The sequence below is a fragment of the Astyanax mexicanus genome, chromosome 17 (genome assembly GCF_023375975.1).
Source record: "Astyanax mexicanus isolate ESR-SI-001 chromosome 17, AstMex3_surface, whole genome shotgun sequence".
Taxonomy (NCBI): domain Eukaryota; kingdom Metazoa; phylum Chordata; class Actinopteri; order Characiformes; family Acestrorhamphidae; genus Astyanax; species Astyanax mexicanus.
In genome coordinates this window covers 20474280-20496406 of record NC_064424.1, presented here as the reverse complement: position 1 = coordinate 20496406, position 22127 = coordinate 20474280, and the positions used below count along the sequence as shown (strand labels likewise).

Here is a 22127-nt window from a genome sequence, read left to right as displayed (position 1 = left end):
CAGCCAGGTTCCAGAACTGATCACCCTACATCAAAAATAGACTGATTATCTTACAGCTGAAAGGCAGGTGTATACTTTGCGTATGTATAGTCATTTGTTAGCTTTTCTGTCGTAAAATGGGCTTACCTGTGTTTTATATTATCATATTTACAAGTGTTGGGCCGAAGTGATGCAGCTTATACATCAATTTCTTTTTTAACCAAATTAAAAACCTCTGGAATTTAATTAATGGGAAGATGGATGATCACAAGCCATCAAACCAAACTGAACTGCTTGAATTTTCGCACCATGAGTGGCATAAAGTTATCCAAAAGCAGTGTGTAAGACTGGTGGAGGAGAACATGCCAAGATGCATAAAAACTGTGATTAAAAACCAGGGTTATTCCACCAAATTTGTTTTCTGAACTCTTAAAACTTTATGAATATGAACTTGTTTCCTTTACATTATTTGAGGTTTGAAAGCACGCCATATTTTACATTACATTACATTACATTACATTACATTACATTTGGCAGACGCTTTTCTCCAAAGCGACTTACAATAATGAAGTACAAAAGTAATGGGAATTAAGATAACCCATTTTTAGATAGGGCTTAAAGGAGGTCAAAGGGAAATAAAGGGATAGAGAAGTGAAGGAGGGGAAGAAGGAAATGAGGTTAGAAGTAGTTAGAGTTTGTTAGAGGTGTTAGGAGAGTAAGTGCTCTTTGAAGAGCTCTGTCTTCAGGAGTCTCTTAAAGATACCGAGAGATTCTCCTGATCTGGTAGTGGAAGGTAGTTTGTTCCACCATTGGGGAACTCTGTATGAGAACAGTCTGGATTGCTTTATGTGAGTGTTTGGCAAAGCGAGGCGACGTTCATTTTATGAGCATTTCTCATTGTCTACAACTAAATGCTCTAAATGACAAAATGTTTACTTGAAATTTGGGAGAAAATGTCTGTAGTTTTTAGAATAAAACAACAATGGTTATTTTACTCAAACATATACCTATAAATAAAAGTAAAATAATCAGAGAAACTGATTCAGAAACTAAAGTGGTCTCTTAATTTTTTACAGAGCTATAGCTATATCTATATATAAAAATTCACTTACAGTATATACGAATATACTAATTTGAATTTCACTGGACATCCATCCTCATCCTGATTTAGCAGACAGAAAAAAGTAATGCATATTAAAGGAAATCAGTTAGTAATCCTTCCGAAACCTTTATTTCACCTCAGCAAAAATGGAAAGCATAAATATTCTGCGAACCAAATTACTATGTACAACTTTTTTACTTTTCATATCGAAAAGTCCTGAAAAAAATAAAAAATAAAGTTGTGTCAACAGGAACCTTTTCATTCTTCCAAAAAAGCTGTAGCAGACATTTCAAACAATTCTCATATCGGTGTACCAAAATGAATGGTTTATTATATTTTTCTTTTTTTTTGGCGAGTGGAAAAGAATACCAAGCACCACGTTGGTCTCCACCATTCCCACCGGCAGCAGAGTAGAAATACAAAAACTCCAGGAATATTCCAGAAAGCAACCATACACACACAAGCCATGGGCACAAAGTGATGTGCCTTTATAAAATGAAATACTGCATAACAGTAACATAAACCTACTTCAACATACAGTGGGCATACATACCGCTGCCGCTACGCTTCGCCTTGGTCAGCTACTATTATACTCCACTTCAGAGCTTCCAAACTTAACTTCGCTTTGAATTTATGGAGTGAAAACAACCCCGAAGTGACACTTCATCCATCTAGAAGCAACACATCCTAAAGGTCAAGAGATTGCTCGATTAATAGGAAGGGGATTCAAAAAACAAAAACAAAAAAAAAAAAAGGGAGGAAAAAATGTAGAGTTTCGAACTCTTGCGTTTCTATCCTCAGTAATTGCATAACCATGTTTGTGACCATGTTCCTATTTTCCACTCGTAACACTTCTTTACTGTGCAGAGGAGAGTACAGCTTGATGAACGTGACTGCATGAATAATTTTCTTATACATCAACAACGAAAGCAGAAACAGGCCATACATGGCAAGTTCAAGAGTATTTGCGGGAGTAGGCAGACAGTGTCGTCAAAAACAATCAGGCTGAGATGCTAACTTTAGTTCGTTTCAGTCATATTTTGGAGGCATGAGAAAGGTGGGTACAAAGAGGTCGGACAGTGGGATGAGCAGAGCCTTGACCAAGAAAATCAGTCAATGTCCATTTCTGGCAGCTTGGACTCTGTGCCTGATTCTGGTGCAGGCTGGTCCTTGGCTGGGCTATTGGGCTGGTCTTCTGTGCCCTCCTGTCCGTTAACGGGGCCGTTCTGTTCAGCCGCCTTCTCTTCCTTTGGCGGCTCCACTTTGGGCTTGGATTTGGAGAGGGTGGGGTTGCATGCGGAGTACAATTCCTGAACAGGACATTAAAAGAACAATTAACTTAAGGACTAAATGTGTAAATGAATTGTAACAATATAAGGTATTCACTGATACAAATTCAGATGCCAATTTCTGATATTTTTCTGATATTAAAAAAAGATGATATGAATGCTAAAGCATAGCATAGCTAGATGCTAAATTAGAAAAATGTAGTCCCTTTTTGTTTTACATAAATTGTCCAAACTAGATCCACATTTATCTGGATAAAAGTTGCAAATGCAATAAAACAAATGAGGCACACTCTGGGGTGAATTACCTGAAACAATTTCTAACCTCATACTAAGAAAATAACAATTAGAAAACAATCACAATTAAAATGGACCACAACGAAGGTGTTAAAAAAAAAAAAAAAAAAAAAAAAAAAATTACTTAAATTTTTTTTTTAAAAGGATAATTTATTTGCAAGATTTAAATAATTTTCTTCATTAATAACTTAAAATTAAATTTGATTGTAGATGAATTGTTAAGGTATACATTTAAATAAAATAAATGAAATGCTTCATCCAGTGTAGAAGCAGGAGTAGTAGCAGAAGCAGTACCAAATTGTCGCACTTTAGACACTTATTTTTGACAATATCCTTTTAGTTTTTTTTCGTATTCTGTATTTTTTCTAACTTCCAAGAGCTTTAGATTAAATAGTTTGTTTCCTTCTCACCTTCTTTGAGCATTGTTGCCTAATGATTCATTTTCTCATTATTATCGCACAAATGTATGCACAGTACCAGTCAAACATTTGGACACGCCCCTTCTCATTTAGTTTTTTTTTTCTTCTTTATTTTCTACATTGTAAATTAGTACTGAAGACATCAAAACTATTTAATTGTTGCATATGCATTCCTTCATAAACAAAAAAAGGGCCACTACCTGCCTATTGATTCATATTTGGGAGTCAAGCAAGTGTTTAAAGTGAAACATTTACCTTCAGAAGTAACTATTCACATTAACCACATATAAATCAGCTTCTTTGATAGGTCTTACCTTTGTTTTGGCTTGAATTTCTTGAGATTTGACTACAGGTGCCACTGTAAGACTCTGTTTGCTCTGCTGGTTCATTTTGTTGTTCAGCCAGGCCATGGCGTCGTTTACATGCTTTTCCACCTTCATGACCTCCAGCTCGTCCAAATGGTCGTACAGCTCATCCTTTTTCAGCAAATGAAAGCAGAAATCGCTGATTAAATATTTCTATCTTAATGTTTTACACTACTGCATGTTGTGAGACAGAGAAAAAATAATTACCTTTGCCTTGTATGCTTCTATAATCTTCATATACTGCTGGATCTGCTTCCCAAGCTCCTCGAAAGCTCTTGGTCTCTCTTCTGCCTCCATAGCTCTTTCCTGAATGGGCTGCCCCAGTTTCTGTAAAACACAGACAAACAATGTACTTGTTTTGTCCTCCTAATTCTAAAGAACATTCTCAGTTGTTTTAATATATTGAACACATCTAATTACCTTCAGCTCTGTCAGTTTATCAATGTAGACTTGTTTCTGTTGGTCCTCTCCTTCTTCATAGAGCCAGTTTTCTGTGTCCTCAAGCTTCAGAGAGAAAGCATCTCGGTCCTGAGCAAATAAAACATGGGTTAAAATGCGAGCGTTGCCTGTTTTAACTAAACAAAGCAGAGGATCCATTCTCCAGATCACACACATGGTGAGATAGATAAGTCTTCGAGACCTACTTCTTCACTGACGAACTTCTCCAGCACTCCATGCAGTTTATCCCTCATCTCATACACGTACTCCTCCACACCATTCTTGGCATCGTTCCTCTCCTTCTCCAGTTTATCCTGCATGATCATCTTTCCCTGAGGAGAAAAACGACAGATATTAAACTTAAAATTTAACCATAAAACAATATTGCTGCACTGAAAAACCAACTTATGGTTAATAAGTGTGAAGGTATTAACACTAAGACCTCCACTAACATTTAAAGACAGCTTTAGGTAATGTAAAACATGGAAATATAACCACCCTATGCTCACACTAGCAGCTGATGAGAGTAAGTAACCAGTGAACAGTCATATCCTATATTAGAACGCGATTTATAGCTGTAATTTAAAGACTCATGGCAAGCAACATGCCTTAGCTGAGTCATGTGTTTTTCTAATGTCCAGGAAAGACTTTCTGCTAGGGGTGTGACAAGATGAAATAGGATATTGGGTTCATGAGAATGAGACAAGATGTTAACAATATATATTCTTTTAAAATTTTAAAGTTGAAATAATTGATTGACTGAAACTCTCGAAATGGAAAACTACAGGTGATTTTTTTTTATATTTTGAAAGTGATCATCCTGTAATAGAGGTCATTTTACTCTGATTATGAATTATGTATAATTTATTATAAGCAGTAAAATACAGAACAATATGCAAGTTTTGCAGCTGGTTTTACCATAAATCCAACAATGTCTTTCCTGTATGATCTAATATCTTAGAACTTTTCTCAGAACCCCCCCCAGTGAGAGTTCTGTATTAAACTGGCAATCTCTCTTGGGGGTTTTATACAGACGTGGCAACCTATGACCAATTATGCATGGCTCTGCAGTTTAAAAAGTAAAAAAAGTTAGGAATGTGTGGGTGGGACCACGCAATACATTTTAAATGACAGATTTCAACAAATATTAAATTTTTCGAGATCCATAGCTTATGCTCCTGAAATGTTTTTCCTACATTTTTTTTGTTCCATTCTCACCAGTATGGTGCTAAATGTGAGATTTTTTTTTTTATCCTGTTTTATATGCTGCACGAAACAGAGAAAATTTGAATGAAAAAAAAAGTATGTTGAAAGAAGTAAAACTTAATTTATACTGTTAGCCACAAATAATTGAAATGTATTGTACCTTTTTATTGCACTTGCAGTAAACTATTTACTGTAATAACAACAATTTAAGGTTATTTAAATAATGATACAATATAATAGCATAATATTGCACTTACATATTTTAAAAGACAATTAAGTTATTAATAATAAATGTAATTAATAATAGTCTGGAGGTGTGGAATTTTCCTTTACCTACTGCAGTTTACTATGTGTATAAGAAGTATAGCTACTACTGTACAGTATAGCTATTACTAATGCACAGATTATTGTGTGAGTGGCTAAATTATTTGTGGAGTTTATTCGCATGATGAGCAATACATATTAGGGGTGGGAATCGATTACTATCTCACGATTCGATTCGATTCCGATTTTGGGGGCCACGATTCGATTCAAAATCGATTTTTGATTCAAAACGATTTGAATTATAAAAATTTCTGCTTCTGGCTTATGAATCTTATTGAAAAAAAAACCCTCCATAATATACACTGGTCCTGGAGCAAGTAATGTGTTACAAAAACAATAAAATGTGCAGGAATGTGGGTCCTCAGTGACAGAGGAATCACTGGGATATCACAATGACGTTAATGAACAATAAATAAATAATAAATAACACTGCTTTATTACCAGGCTACTAGCGGTGGTGTGTAGGTGACGCTGCTGGGCTGATGTGATGATAGCAGTGGAGCGCTAAAGTTCAGGAGCAGCTGCTGATTAACTAGTTAATTTAAGGTCGTTGTATTTCTTCAGAAAGGGAGCAGGAGGTGGAGAAATTAATTCATATTGTCCATTCCTTAATTCCTCTGTGATGAGGAGCTGAAATTAGCTCTGATTAGCTTATTGTTATTTTTCGGTTCCGCCTTAAATGCTGCAGCCCGCAGCCACCTGTAGCGTTATTTAAGGTGGAACTGGAAAGTTAGCTTGTTAGCTAGCTAACAGTTACTGAAACTAACTACTAGCGATCTTTTTTATGCTTGTTATGAAGCATTCTGCCATAAAACATTAAAACTACACGTTAATCTAAGGTAATATAGTGCTTGTTCTGCCATCTTACCGGTGATTCTCAAACACCTACTACGCTCTGTGTGGGTCTGGAAGACCTCGGTTTGAAGGGACAAGCGGGTTGCCAGGTCCAACAAAAATACCCAGCCCAAAATCAGTCCAAAACCCGCCCCTCAGAATCGATTTTGGGACATTTTAAATCGATTCTGAATCGTAGTAAATGAGAATCAAGATTCTTATGTGAATCGATTTTTTGGCACACCTCTAATACATATTTTTGAAATCATGTCCATATCATTCTATTACAATTACATTATCATATTATATTAAGAGCCCTAAATTTACTTATTTAATAAACAATATTTAGAAAAAATAAAAATAGGAACACATAGTATTTGTTTTTTCACTCCCAGCTAATACATTTTCTTCTTAGAAGCTGGCCTTCTACACTTCATCACACAACAAAGAGACACACCCAAAGAAAAAGAAACTTTGGGAAACATCCACCTGCTAGTGTGAACAGAGTGTAATGCTGCATGATGGAGGACAGACTGTACTAAAAGTAATGCCGCTGGCTCCATTGAAACATATTGACCGTTTTGCTGCAACTGAAAACAAAGAAGGTCTGTATTTATCCTGAGGCAAAATGCTCAGTGGCCAGTTAAATATGTCTGCCCCTGTCTGTGTAGCACCATGTATTACCTCATTCTCCACAAAAAGATTGAGCATGTCATTGGAAAGCTGCCAGTGCAGGCTGTTCTCTATGGGCAAATCCACAGTCTTGGTCTTGACTTTGGGCTTCTTGGCTTGTGGTGGCTGGTCAGTCTTCTTCTCCTGTTTGTTCTCCTCATTTGAAGTCTAGAAGAGATTTACATCGATTCACTTATCCTGCATACCATGTTTTTCACAGTTTACACTAGTTTAAACTACAAAATGCACAGAAGATATTTTCTTAAACAGCAGCACCAGTAAACCTGAGTAAGATAATTATTTGCTATTTAGTTACTGCTGGGTGAATTTTATATTAATCTACAGCCTTGAGTACACTAAATGTAGCACAATATAAAGACACACTTTCCCATGTCCTTCACACACTAAACAAACCTAGTCTTGACCCAATGACCTTCACATTTTAGTGCTCTTCCTGCTCCCAACACACCTTTGCTTAGATGTTAAGCAATAGGGCATCCGGACAACGTACTGTTGACAGCTTAGTTCAAGAGGGTTAAATAAAGGAATTGGATATATAGATAGATTGGATATAAAGATCTGTTTCAGCTATTGATAATAAAGCATGCAGTATAGACATTTAAGTATCAGCATCGAAGACTCAAGTGGTATTGTACCACTAGGGGTGCACTATATCGTATCGTACACAATAATATCGGCAACAATTCTGAATATCGTGAACGATATTGTACCCTAAAATATTGTGCCATATCAACCACCCCTAATTATCACGTCAGGGTTCTACTTTTTTTTTTTTGCTGTTTTTATCAATAGAACAATTTAGACCACATGTGTCAAACACAAGGCCCGCGGGCCAAAAGTGGCCCGCCACGTCCTTTTATGTGGCCCGCGAGAGCTTGTAAAATCTTAGTGTCTATAATAAATAGGTCAGAAGCGTTCTTTGACCAAAAACTACATTTCCCACAATGCTTGTCGATTGTATTACCCGCAAAGTTACGGCTTACTGCCACTACACGGCAGTGTAGTCATTGATGTGGAAACCCTGCCGGAGGGAAGGTGTAACTTCGCGGGTGGAATTGAGACATGTTTATCCCATAATGTCCAGAAAAAAAGAAGCTGATGCAGACGGACGGCTGTGCTTCAAGGCGAAAGACCGGTATGCCTTTTGTGTTACGAAGAGTGTTACTGACCAAAATAAACGCTTTTTAAGAGAGATATAAGTTATGTGTAAATATTTATAAGACAATACCTGACAATCTGTTTTAATGATGTTAATAAACATCACTGTGACCCAGCAAAGGACGAGGAGGTGAATCACTTATCTAACCAGCCTGTACTGATTTCTGCCCCCAATACCCTTTTAATAACCTCCAATAGCCTTTAATAGTCTTCAGTAGCCTTCTATAGTCTAACCTTGCAGCCGTGGTGTGTTCTAAACTCCGTAGTTATAAACATCCTGAGGTTAGCAGCGCGCTAACTGACCTGTTTATAATGTAATCCGAGCAGTGACTCCGGGATGGCTGTTCTAACCTGCTGCTGTTAGCTGCTTGGGCTGAAAGATGAACTGTAGAGAGCTGTATTATCCGGTTAGTGCGGTTAAAACCTTTATTTCCTATACAGAAGAACTTTAAAAACTGTAAAAACGCTCCAGACTGGCTCAGCTGAGCCCTGTAGCCCGTGGCTGGGCTGTAGCTCTGACTCAGTAAAGACTGCAGGCTTGTGCTGCTGCAGCTCCCACTAGTGGTTGGATGAGGAACTGCTAAATCTGAGGAAATGCTAAATCTGTCACAGCTCACAATTTTTGATTTTATATTTATTAAGCCTTATTTCAGTATTAAACGTTTTGATCAAAGTTAATATAACTTGTATTTTATGTCATTTCTATTCACTTGAATAGTTTGGTTCTTGATTGGTGGAGTTTTTGGATTTCATAACATGACAAATTAAAAGGATTTATGTTAATAGAGCAACAAGCAAACATTTTTTTCCATGCAACTGTAATATTTGATTGAATAAATAATATATTGAGAGTTATTTAACATTAAGGAGTAATTACATTAATTTTATATTACATCTGGTTACATTTTATTACATTTATAAGTTACATCTGGCCCTCAGAGGACAGCCAATATGCCAATGTGGCCCTCGGCCAAAATGAGTTTGACACCCCTGATTTAGACTGTTCTCATTTCCTATTATATGTCTACTAGAGACAGATTATAAATCCATCCAGTATCTTTCATTTTACTTCAGTCCTGGATATAAAGAGATATTTGGAGTGCATTATTCGTGTCATGACATTCTGGATCATTGACTTCTGTTAAAAATCTGATAAAGTTATTGCATTTTTAAATATGTCAGATAGGGGTATGCCATATATCATGAGAATTTTTTTTATTATTGCATATTTCATTGCAGTAGTGTATTCTTGAACAAATTTTTTTAATTCAGTGTTTTGGCATATTGCCAAGAGTATCGTTATTGTGAGAATACCATGAAATATCGTGATATTATTTTAGGGCCACCCCTACGTTCCACTTCTATGTTTTTTGAACAGTTGTTTCAAAAAACAATAATTAAAACATATTTATACACTCTGACTGTTCGGAAATGTGATTGGCCACCCAAAAGTCTCAATTCTCTCTTCAAATTTCACATTTTCCAGCCAGCCAGCACAGACTCAACCAAACTAAAATCACACTGTGTAACCCCAGCTTAACATAAACGAGGACCAATATTCACTACACAAACGTCCCACTGTGGGTCTCAAAGCAGCAGTGTTGGCTCATAGTTCTAGTTTAAAGGTCATATGACACAAGAAGTGTGACATGGGGGAGATTCTGTTATCTTAAAACTCTAATTGCTAGCTAAAACCACTGTAAAAACTAAAGGGGAAAAAAAATTAAAACATGAAGTGCTATAAGATCTTCCGGGAACACACTTCACTGACTTTTTAGACTTAATAGAACACAGTGGAGCAACACCAACTGATGACATGTCTCACCAAACCATCACTGATTGTGAAAACTTCACACTAGACCTCAAGCAGCTTGGACTGTGTCTCTCTCCACTCTTCCTCCAGACTGTGCTCCCTAGATTTCCAAATAAAATGCAAAATTTACTGATGATGTTGGAGAGACATGTCATCTGCTGGTGTTGGTCCACTGTGTTATATCAGGTCCAAAGTCAGTGCAGTGTTTTCTTGGAATTGTTTTGGAGATACACTAGTATATGTATATTTGTTAAGTTAGATGTTGGCCATATTATTTATCCAATTCATGTAACAGGTGTGAAAGAACTGTTACTCTTATCTTATCGCTTAAGCTATGGAAGTGTGTTCATAAATGAATGCATTTTAATATCACTCTTAGTCACCTCCATGTCTTCTGTGTCAGATTTCTTGTCCGCATTTTCTTTCTGTCCATCAGCCTTCTCTTTGTCCTCTTGGTCCACCTGCATCTTGTTCTTTACAATGTAAACACACATTTATACAGTAAGACGCACATGAACTAGCAAGATGCTTAAAGGCCACAAAAGCACAGACAGTTCTCAGTCATGCTTTTATTTGTTTAACTGTGTCCAGACACGCCTCCCCCGTTTCACAGCACAGTAAATATTTCAGGAGGGAGGAGCACTAACATCAATGAGAGGGTGGACAGTACAGTACAGTAAGGGCCTACAGCAATGACAGATCTTTACCTCTTCGTCTTTGCCAGCTGTGTCTGTCTCCATGGGCTCCTCTCCCTCACCAGACTTCAGGACCTCCACCAGGGAGGCACTGGAAACACTGAAGACACCGTGGACATTGACTCGCACCTTCACTTTAACTTTCGCACTTTCACCCGATGCCTGTGGTACCACTTTCTGGATCTGGAACTGACCTGAAAACAGGAAAAGAGAGAGAGGGGGGGGGGGGGGGGGGGTGTTATTAAGAACTGTCCAACTGTTCATGATAACTGAACATAAATGATTTTTCTGCCATTTCCCAAAATATTCTTCCCTTCAGCAGACTCTGTATGCTGTTTACAAAATGTTTCAGTAGACTTCCTCAAAAACTGACAGATTTGGGTTATTTTAATTTTTTTACGCTGCATCAGATACATCTTAGATAAAAACAGACAAGTTGTGCTCAGAGAACAAGTGAATATCTTTTAGAAACACGTACCTATGGTAGGATCTGGATATGGCAGCTCCTTTGGATTGTTGTAGTAAGCTTCCAAAGAGAAGGGCTCCTTGCGGTAGAAGGTCAACACTTTAGAGAAGGGTGCCGGATGATTCTTTGGGAATACCTCACAGTCACTGCATAGAGAGTAAGCAAAATATATATTTATAGCAGAAGATAGATAGATCGATAGATAGATCGATAGATAGATAGAACATCTGAAAATCTATGGCTACATTCACATAAGAAGCCTCATTAAATTAATTTAGATTTTCTTTTTTCTCAGATCTGATTTGGGCTACCTGGTCAAGTTTCAAAAATATAAGTAATCTTTATCTAATATGCAGAGTTCATTTTCCAGCAGAACTTGTCACACTACCGAAAAGTACCAAGTGGTCTTATTTAATATTCTATTTTTCTAAGACACTGATTTTTGGGTTTTCAATAACTGTAAGCCATAATTAACAATAAAAAAAGGCTTAAAATAGATCACTCCGTGTGTAACACATCTATACATGAGTTTCACAATTTGAACTGAATTCCTGAAGTAAAGGACATTTTCAATGATACACATTTTTTGAGATGCACTAGTATTTATAAAAAATTAACCATGTAGCCAAATCAGTTACAAATTAGTTAGACAAATTAGTCTACATGTGCACATTCTTGCGTTTATCCATGCTCTGCCAGTGTTGTGCTGAATTCTGACTCCCTGCCAGAATCCAACTCCCCTTAAGGCATACTTTAGGCATAATAGTTAAAAAAAAAAAAAAAACTCAAGTCTAATCTGTTGTGCCCATACAACCCTAGCCTTTAAGACGTTAGCTACCAGTAAATTTGAATATCAACAGTTACCAGACCTCAAGCCTTCCTCAGCTGCTGAATTCCATCTAAGCGAGACAGGGTATGGAACCACGTCTGTGATGGAAAATTCCCGCACTTTAAAAGCAGGTGACAGGATCGCGCACTGAGGAAAAGAAACATATAATAATGAGTTTACTTCATCACCAAGAAACACAAGAGGTTGCTACTACTAAACAGCCAAAGAAGAACAAGCTTCACATTAATCAGCTGAAGGCATGTTACTGAACACATGGGAGACAGGAGAGAGGAGCTGTTCAGTACAGTCTAGAAGATATGCTTTTATCCTAGGGATGTCGTGATCTGATCCAGTTCCAATCTCAGTAGCTAAGTGACTGCTGGCTCTGAAAACACTTAAGTGTTTTCCTGCTGTAGAACTCCCACCATAACTCAATAATGGTCTATTAATGCCTAATGGTGGTTGGATCAGGTGGGTTGGGAGAAGGGAAAACACAGTGGGCCTCCAGTACAAGGGCTGAGAAATACTGTTCTATGTGTCACTGAACTGCAGCTGCTGAAGTATTGTCTTTTACAATAGCTGACACACAAAAAAAATGCTTTATTTTAACTCATAAGTGTTGTAAGGTTACCAGTTAGCAGGCAAAACAAGGCCACATTTGGCGAATTTAAGTGATATGACTTCAGTTTTTTAAAGGATTTTGAGATCAGGAGATCGCCAGTTCGAAACCTGTTCATATAGTTTGCCATCAGCTACCGGAGCCCTGAGATTGGCCTTGCTCTCTCTGGGTGGGTAGATGGCGCTCTCTTCCCACATCACTCGAAAAGGTGATGTTGCTCAGCACAAGGGTCTTTAAGCTGATGTATCAGAACTGAGTCGCTGAGGTTTCCTCCGAGCGAATGCTGCATCAGCAGCAGTTCAAAAAGAGGCGATGGCTGATTTCACATGCATTGGAGGAGGCATATGCTAGTTTTCACCCTTCTGGTGTGAGGGCATTGCTAGTGATAGGGGGAGTCCTAATGAGTGGGTTGGGTAACTGGCCGTGTAAATTGTGGGAAAAATTTGATTAAATTTAAAAATAAAATTATTCAAAAAAAAAAAAAAAAGTATTGGGTGATGAAGCTTTAGGACTGGACTGGATTTGAAGATACTAAACACACTATAAAGTAAACCATTTCTAAACTAAATAGTTCAAAAAGTCTCATAAAATAACTGTTTATTAAATTATAATGATTTTGCTAGTGTTTAATGGTGTAAATGACCAGTACATCTTACCTGGTCAAGTTGTGTGGTTGTATTATTTAATAAAAGCCCAAAAGTAAGAACCAGATCGGAAATTAGCCAACTGAATAAAGATGAATTTATAATCTATATCAATAAAACATACCATCACTCATTCTAATATTTTTTTCAGAATAAGTGGTCTTAAAGAAATGCTTGAAAATGAGGAAGGTTCAGGGGAATACATGTATATATTCACTTTAAAACAGAAACGAAAAGACAAGAGCATGTCCCAGCATACAGCCTATGAAAGAATGAGTGTTCCTTATTCACAAACCTGCAGAGCACAGCCTCTGGCCACAGCTTCGTCCGCATTCAGCGTTGTACTCATCTCCTTTCCAAAGAACTTGCTGACTCGTTCTTTGATGGCGGGGATCCTTGAGGCACCTCCAATAATCTCCACCGCATAGATGTCCTCTTTCTTTAGCTCTGTTCAGGGGAGAGGTTATTGGAGGAGACATTAGAAGGTGGTCATTGCAGGTTTCCCTGCAACAATTGCAGGCATGTGGAAGTAGGGTGGGCACAGAGTTTGTACTCACTGGCTTGTTCCATGACGCTGCGTAGGGGACCCTCCACTTTGGCCAGTAGCCCTGCACACATCTCCTCGAACTGGCCTCTGGAACAAAAATGTCACCGGGCTATATTTAGATGCAGCGTTCAGACCAAAGCAGATGCTTACATCATGATGCACATGCAGACTGAACACAAACATATCCCCAGGCCATAGTCAGGGCCCGATTTAGCCTGCATAACTGGCTAAATCCAGCGTTGATGAGGGGTTGCCAGGAGACTGACCTGTTGAGTTTACCAGTGACGTCGATGTCGTTCATGAAGCATTCAATATTGAGAGGCAGGTCCGAGGAGTTGGCGCTCATGAGCTTTTTCAGCTTCTCACACTCCTGGTAGAGGCGCACCAGAGCGCGGGGCTTTGAGCGCACGTCCAGCTTGTACCGCTCACCAAAATCTTTACAGAAGTACTGAACCAGCATCTCGTCAAAGTCTTTGCCACCTAGCTCAGGGTCAAACGCAGAGGCCAGAACCTAGAGGAATTTGGGGACAAACCAAGTAAATAAATATATTAAAAACATAGAGCAAAGTAAGAAAGTAGGGCTGGATGACATGGCAAGTTATGAATTTCTTAATCAGGGTCAATACAATATGATCACCAGATTGATATGAACAGTATGAAAGCCAATGCATGTGGTGTATGTCATCACACACTAACAATGCCAAGCTAAAGGAGCATATTTTGTTCGGCTTTAATTACGTATACTAACAACAGCATCCTGTAGTGAACATCAGTCAGTGACAGGTGCTGTAAATAGTGTGTGTGTGTGTGTGTGTGTATATATATATATATATATATATATATATATATATATATATATATATATATGATAATTCTAGCCACAATGCTAACCCCCAGCCATGTCACAGGAGTGTGTTAGCCATGATGCGTAACAATTTTCTGAGCTGGATTACTTGCCAATTGATGGCACTCCAATTACTTACTGTTTGTTCGAACATCAGAACACGGACTTAAACAATTCAGAAAATGTCTGGTTAATCAGAACCAGAGGTGTAGTGATTGATATTCCCCTACCTTCAATTTTCCTTTGTTAAAGGCACAGGCATAGACTTGGTAGCTAGAATGGCCCACATCCACAAACACAACTGTCCTGGGCTTCTCCTCAGCAGCTGGCAGATCCTGCTTGTAGATGCCATAAGCAAGAGCAACTGGAACAAAAGTGGTTAAACACTGTAAATATCAACTCCAGGCCACAGTGGATTAGTCACTCAATTATGTACTGTGAGATGTTTAAAGGTAAGGTACCTGCAGTGGTCTCGTTCATGAGTCGCAGGCAGTTCAGGCCAGCAATCTGTGCAGCATCGATGACTGATCTTCTCTCAGCATCAGAGAAGAAGCTGGGAACCTGAGAAAAAATAAAAGTGATTGAGCCTTTCTGTCTACAGTCACATTCAGGTCCACTTAACACACAAAATAACTGACAAAAGGCAGAACACGCTGAATAAACAAGATATGCTCTGGCACATAAGAGAACCATGAGAAAAAACAGTGACTAAACAAACGCATAAGACATTCATCAAAATATAAGTTTATTTAAAGAAGTCAAAGCACATACAGAAATTACGCAGTCTGCCACTGGCTTCTTGAGCGCAGCCTCAGCCGTTTCCTTCAGTTTAGTGAGCAGCATGCCAGTGACTTGCTCAATACTGAACACTTTCTCCTCCTCCATGTACATGACCTGTTGGATTAGACATAGCAAACTTAGAACAAACTTCAAATCCTTCATATCTGAAAGAGAGACGGCAGTTGGCTACTTAATAACCCAGACAGTGTCTAATTGACTTGACTTGTTTAGAATAATTTACCTTGATGCCGGTAGTTCCTGTGGGCATCTGAGCGAGGTCATAGACAAGACTGGACTTTGCTGACTGAACATACGGATCAGTGAACGCCCTGCCATGGAATCGCTTAAAGCCTTGCACAGTGTTCTTGCAGTTTGTGACCACCTGGATAAAAGAGAGTAAATCATTAATAAAAATGAACTTATGAAGAATGAAACTGTGCCTATAGTTAAAACGATCTAACAGGAAGTAATGGCAAAATGCATATTGGCATACCTGGCTTTTGGCTGCGGCACCTATTGCCCGATTTCGAGGCCCAAAAGATACAAAAGCCCTGTAATAAAATAGGATGAGATTACTATCCTTGTGTTCTATCACAACTCCAACAAGCAATCTACACTATACAATTTTTGTCAGATTACTACACCAATGAAAGAAAGAAAGAAAAAAACAAGCAGAAAGACTAAGGAAATCTTTAAAGTAATGAAAATTCAGAACTATAAGCATATCAAGTCTTCAAATATCTTGTGGTTTATGTGGTTAAAATGTACAACAGTCTGTCCAGCAGGGAATTCATATCAGTGCACCTACCATACAGCTAATCTGCATTGACAAAACTGTCAGCAACTGATTCAAACATGATCAAGCTTAAATTCAGGGCACACAGTTGGCTGCAACACCAAGGCGTGGTCTCTGGGTGTCATTCAAAGTGTGGTTGCGGCTTCTGGATGGCATACAAAAAGTATGAGTAGTGTGTTGCTTTTGAATTACCGAAACATAATTTTGTACAGACATTTTACTACAGTGGAGCACAACACACATTTACCACAAACCTCACCATGTCACAGTCATCTTAAAATAAGCTGGATGTACTGATAACATTTAAAGGAGCTAGATGTACTGATGACAGTATTGAAGGGAACTGGATCACATCTGTAATCTCACCAACACTGAATCCTGAATCATACTGCTCCAAAATCTGAAATGTCACCAAATTCCAAACTATATTAGCAAATACTGAAATTTGATGTAGCAGGGTTCCATATATTAATAGATAAACACTGATTTGTATCAGATCAACTTTTAAAATATTGCCAAATACTGATTTGTACCAATGGGGTTTCTAACTGCTGCAATGAATTGTCATATTTGGTAGTTGATTATAAAATTTGGTTGACTAATGGCTAATTTGTTACTACAACGCACTAAACAAAGAGCTGGGAAGAGAAATCCCATGGGGGAGGGGTAAGGTCTGCTCACAATTTACATAATAAATGTTAGCACATTCCCATTTAAATTAGTTTCTATCATTCTGAAGCAATAAAGCTGAAAAAAGCTATAGAGCTGAAACAGACATGGAGGGCATGGCTGAAATGGCTAAAATATTGTTTTATTTTGAAACGTATCAGAACAGGGTCTAAAATATTGTTATATTTAGAATTTTATCAAAGCAGTGTCTAAAATATTGTTATATTTTACATTGAATCAGAACAGGGTCAAAAATATTGTTAGACTTCGAAAGGCATCAGAACAGAGTCTAAAATATCATTATATTTCGAAAGGTATCAGAACAGAGTCTAAAATATTGTTATATTTTGAAAGGTATCAGAACAGAGTCTAAAGTATTGTTATATTTCGAAAAGTATCAGAAGGTACCACAACAAGGTCTAAAAATTGTTACATTTTGAATCGTATCAGATGAGGGTCTTAAATATTGTTATATTTTAAAATGCATCGGAACAGAGTCTAAAATATTGCTATATTTCAAAAGGTATCAGAACAGGGTCTAAAATATTGCTATATTTCGAAAGGTATCAGAACAGGGTCTAAAAAACCGTTGTATTTCGAATCGTACCGTTCACCACTTCAGTATCATAGCAACCGAACTGTATCCACAAAAAGCAAACCTGCAATCCCCCAGAGTATTAAAGCTCAGATGGCAGCCCCCTTAACTGTACCACCATACCTGTCAAGTCTCCCGTTTTGGCCGGGAAACTACCGTATTTTACTCCTCTTTCCCGCCGTCCTCCCGTATTAGTATTTCCCCGTAAATGTCCAGTTTTATATTAAGATTTAAAAAATATATATTATTGAGGAGACAGGGCACTGACCGCTCTGTGTCTCTTAACCAATCGTGGAGCCGGTTCAAGGAGAAAGTCCCGCCTTTCAGGAGCAACATCCAGTCAGCTTGCTAAGGAGGGTCAGCGTGGGGAAGCCCCCCGTCGCTGTGAGTTCAGGCAGCAAGTCGGAGCTGCTGATGTTAAAACATATCTGGATATACAGCGATTTTTCTTAAAGAAAGGTAACGGTAGGCTAATCATGTAAACTGTGATGAGATTTTTCTTATAGCGGCTTAAAAATAAACCGAAATAAACACACATATTAAACCTTTTAAAATAAAAAAATTACAGCTTGTGACTCAGTTTAACTAGAAATGTGGAGAGGACCGAAATTAACTGAACTGATCAGGAGTGATCAAAAGAAAGAAGTATTAATTAAAAAATATTAATTGTGTAGGCCACTTAGGATTAATTTTTTGATGGATTATATGTGGTCCATGTCAATCCGTGTATCATTCGTTCATTTGATATTCAATTGAGAATCAAAATCGGAAAATTAAAAAACCAATTCGTTTTTTCGTTTTTGAATATAATACCAAAAAACGAATAACGGCTTGTATTTTGTATTTTTATTTGGTTATCCAAACAAAAATTGGAAATTTAAAAAACGGACCAGGAGCCGAATTTGATTTTGATTTTGAACTTGACCCATTTGTGTGCCCCGGAAGTTAATGATTTGTTTATTCTTGGTGAGTTTCTGTTGCGCGGGAGTTCACTGCAGTGTTATCTACACAGTCTGTATTGCTGTAGGCAGCATGGCCGGACTGGAACCACATTCTGGCCTAATTAAAGATCTTTTTGAAGGTGGTAAGACGCATGAAGAGATTTCGTGCACGTTGCAGCAAATGGGGATCCAGCGATGTTCTGCAATGAGTGTTAGAAGGTTCTGTGTTCAACACGACCTTAACCGAAAAAGACATGTATTTTCTGTTGTCATATCGTCTTCTTTCACTGCAACGCGTTTAGTTCCTCTGAACAAGATAAAACTCTCCATCCTCAACTCCATCCAAAGCCTACAGCAATACAGACTGTGTAGATAACACTGCAGTGAACTCCCGCGCAACAGAAACCCACCAAGAATAAACAAATCAGTAACTTCCGGGGCACACAAATGGGTCAAGTTCAAAATCAAAATCAAATTCGGCTCCTGGTCCGTTTTTTAAATTTCCAATTTTTGTTTGGATAACCAAATAAAAATACAAAATACAAGCCGTTATTCGTTTTTTGGTATTATATTCAAAAACGAAAAAACGAAAAAACGAATTGGTTTTTTAATTTTCCGATTTTGATTCTCAATTGAATATCAAATGAACGAATGATACACGGATTCATGTCCTTTTAGTAAAAGCTCATAATGCTATTTTTAGGTCACCTACAGTCATTTTGCAGAATTTGTGCACCCTTTGTTAAATTTTAAATCTATTAAATAAATAATTATATAATATAAAAGAGTGCATTATGGCAAAAAAGACATGAAATCTTAACTTGTTTTAATATCTAGAAAAGGATTTTTAATTTGGCTGTATTAAAAGAATGACATATGTAGGAATGTCCACAACATTTCAGATTCTGATAATCTAATTGTAATGTGTAAGTGGTTCACATGTGGTTATTTTAGATTTTTTGTAAACCTGTCTTAAAATGTAAGGGATACTGAACCTTCGTTGGGCTGATGGGACGGCTTTAAGCGGACAGAGGAAAAATATCCCTTATTTTTAAATCTAAAACTTGACAGGTATGTGTACCACCCCCGCAAATATGAGGGCTTGGTGTACAAATTAACTTATTTTATGAATTAATTTAGGGGGGATAACTGGATGTTATTCAGTAATATGAATAGGCAGCCGACTTTAAACCAGAAAAATATTCTTTTACCTAGATAGAAATGTTTAGGTCGACTATTAAGTTATGGGCAACCTAACCTAACTAGTTTTCAAACATAGCTAAATGCATCAAGAACGAAGTATATAACTTAAAAAAAAATACTTCACGCTGCCTGTAAAGCAGGAATTAGTAAAGGTGTGATTTACTGACAAGGCTAAAAATTGCTAGAATTTTCTGGCCGGCGACTCGCCGCCGCGGTGTCGTCACTCAGCTCAGCTCACGTTAGCTTAGCGCTGAGTCGAACAGCATTATCACAGCTAGCTCTGAGCTAACCCTGAGCAGAAACATTATGACGGGTGGAGGAACAGTGCAGTCTGGCTGTGTAAGTGTAGTAATAACAATACGAAAGGTTCAGTTTTAGCCGAAATACTTTAACTGCTGAAGTTTAAAGAGGGAGGCGGGGAGGCAGGATATAACACTGGCAATCACGAGGGCTATCTGAGCTAACCATGCGGACAAGATACCCCGCACTGTACATGATCAGGGTTTTTCAGTTTAGCTAGGTTAGCACTGTCCTCACTGAACCAGAATCAGAGGGGCTGTTTAAAATCTAAAACAGTGTAATATAACGATATACTGTCATCTTAAACACTTAAAGAAAAGACTGAACTACCACTAATCCATCTGATCAGAACAGGCAGATTAACGGCCACTCTTTAGGCCGCAGTCTTGCAAAATAGCAAACCTAGCTATGCAAGCTAGCCTGCTGTTCGTTTAAACCTGGTGTTACGTCGATTTGTGGTACCCTTTCAAAATGTGCTACCACACAGTTATATTTGTGGGTAAAGTTGCCTAAATAAAATAGCCGGTAAAATGACAGTTAACCTAGCCAACATAACTAACGCTACCGTTGTTACAGGTAACGTTAGATGCAAGATAATTATCTTACGTTAGCTGATTTATATAGTATAAATATAAGGTAGCTAAAATGATAAGAATAATTTTATAATAGTTATTAATTATTCTTATTAATAATCGCATTTTGCATTTTTGAAACACATAAGCAATCACAGTAATCTCTGTTTAGTGTTAAATGTACCTATAAAAACGCATTTAAACGTGTAAAATTGTGAGTCCGCGCATGCGCACTGTTGCCAAGTAGCGCAAAACAACGGGTAGCACAATTAGACATGACACCGGTATAGCCTACAACCATCAAAGAGAACAGAGAACTGTACTTACGGTGTGCATCTGTCGCTGTATTCATTCGCTACAGTCTCTATTCCACCGGCTCTGGCTACGGCAACATAACAGTTCTGAAAGCCCACATCAAACCCCACCACTGACATTTTCACTGTAAAAACCTGTAAACCAAGTTACGATACGGATACTAAACAGTAATTTGTAGCGTGTTTTAAAACGACGGACTCGAGGAAGCGCGAGGTCAGTCCCTAAAAGCGTATAAAACTGAGAGAAGCAGCTCCGCACCGCTCCATTGAACGCAGTAGATAGAGAGTCGAGCTCACCGGCGGCCGCTGGAACACGCAGCCTCCCTGAACTCACGCCGGATTTCATACACCTATCGCGAGAACTCGGAGCTTCTAGATGGCTCTGGAGCTTTCCTCGCGCTCAGTGACGAAAGAGGCGCTCGTGACGACAAAACGCAACTAAACTCCAGTTTCTAGAACTTTCGAGAAGATTAACTAAAAACCCCTAATAAGTGAAACCAGTCTGAACAACACACGTGCTGACAAGGGGGCAATGCTGTATTAAGTAAGTAAGAAGTTATTAAGTAAGAAGATACTTGGTTATGGATAAATATCAAAATATATGAAAAGTATGTACATTCATTACTCAGGTAGAAAAAATAGATACTAGGGTTTAAAAATACTTTTGTAGAAGGTAAAATGTCAACAAATTTTACTCAAGTAAAAGTGTAAAAGTACTGTTTTTTATACTAAGTATAAAAGTGAAAGTAATTTGAGGGGAAAAATTAAGGACAAAAGGTCATTAAGAACACTCCCCCTCCTCCCTCCCCAAAACACATTTTTCTAAAAGCCATTATGACTATAATGTTATATTAACATGTTATATAATGTTGTATATAATGTTATATTAAAATGTTAATATTGAAAATTTGGGATGCACTAGGCTGCCTGTTTCAGCTGCATATATGCCCACTGAAAGTTATTGCATTGTACTACAATGCAAATATAATAATGATAAACTTTAGTTAAGACATTTCACTCAAGTTTCCGAAGAGAATAATGACTCCAAATCATACAGCAGCACTGCAAAAAAAAATAAGAGAAGAAAAAGATAAGACAAAAGCAACAGGCAAAATACTGATAAAAATAACATTCTCAATGATGCATATATACTTGGTTAAAATGCTTTTAATGAACCAGTAACTGTTTCCTAAACTCTTAACATTTCTTTTGTTACAGATAAAACTGTGTTTGTTTACATCTGTTAGGCTAGGTAGTATTCTCTCTCCCCTCTCTCTCTCTCTCTCTCTCTCTCTTTCGTAGACAGAGTGTGTAAGTCTTTAAGAGAAAGGAAACACTGTCTATGTGTTGTACGATTATCCATAATGGTATATTCAGTAGCCTCCTAGTCCTTGTGTTT

General features: G+C 37.8%; 1 protein-coding gene and 1 long non-coding RNA gene across 2 annotated transcripts; one reads left to right on the top strand and one right to left on the bottom strand.

Moving 5' to 3' along the window:
• Positions 1–1183: 1183 nt before the first annotated feature.
• Positions 1184–21060, bottom strand: hspa4a (heat shock protein 4a). The gene is made up of 19 exons (XM_007247026.4): positions 20742–21060; positions 15832–15889; positions 15580–15720; positions 15330–15452; positions 15020–15119; positions 14789–14922; positions 13981–14225; positions 13725–13801; positions 13463–13614; positions 11945–12051; positions 11088–11221; positions 10622–10803; positions 10298–10387; positions 6935–7090; positions 4093–4218; positions 3869–3976; positions 3656–3775; positions 3398–3559; positions 1184–2391 (listed from the first exon to the last, which is right to left on the bottom strand). The coding sequence occupies exons 1-19, from the start codon at positions 20846–20848 to the stop codon at positions 2191–2193; spliced, it is 2523 nt and encodes an 840-aa protein (XP_007247088.3). The 5' UTR covers positions 20849–21060; the 3' UTR covers positions 1184–2190.
• On the top strand, positions 17008–17436 carry LOC125782399 (uncharacterized). The gene is made up of 3 exons (XR_007425044.1): positions 17008–17090; positions 17221–17326; positions 17367–17436. It is a non-coding gene; the product is annotated as an uncharacterized LOC125782399 (long non-coding RNA).
• Positions 21061–22127: the final 1067 nt, after the last annotated feature.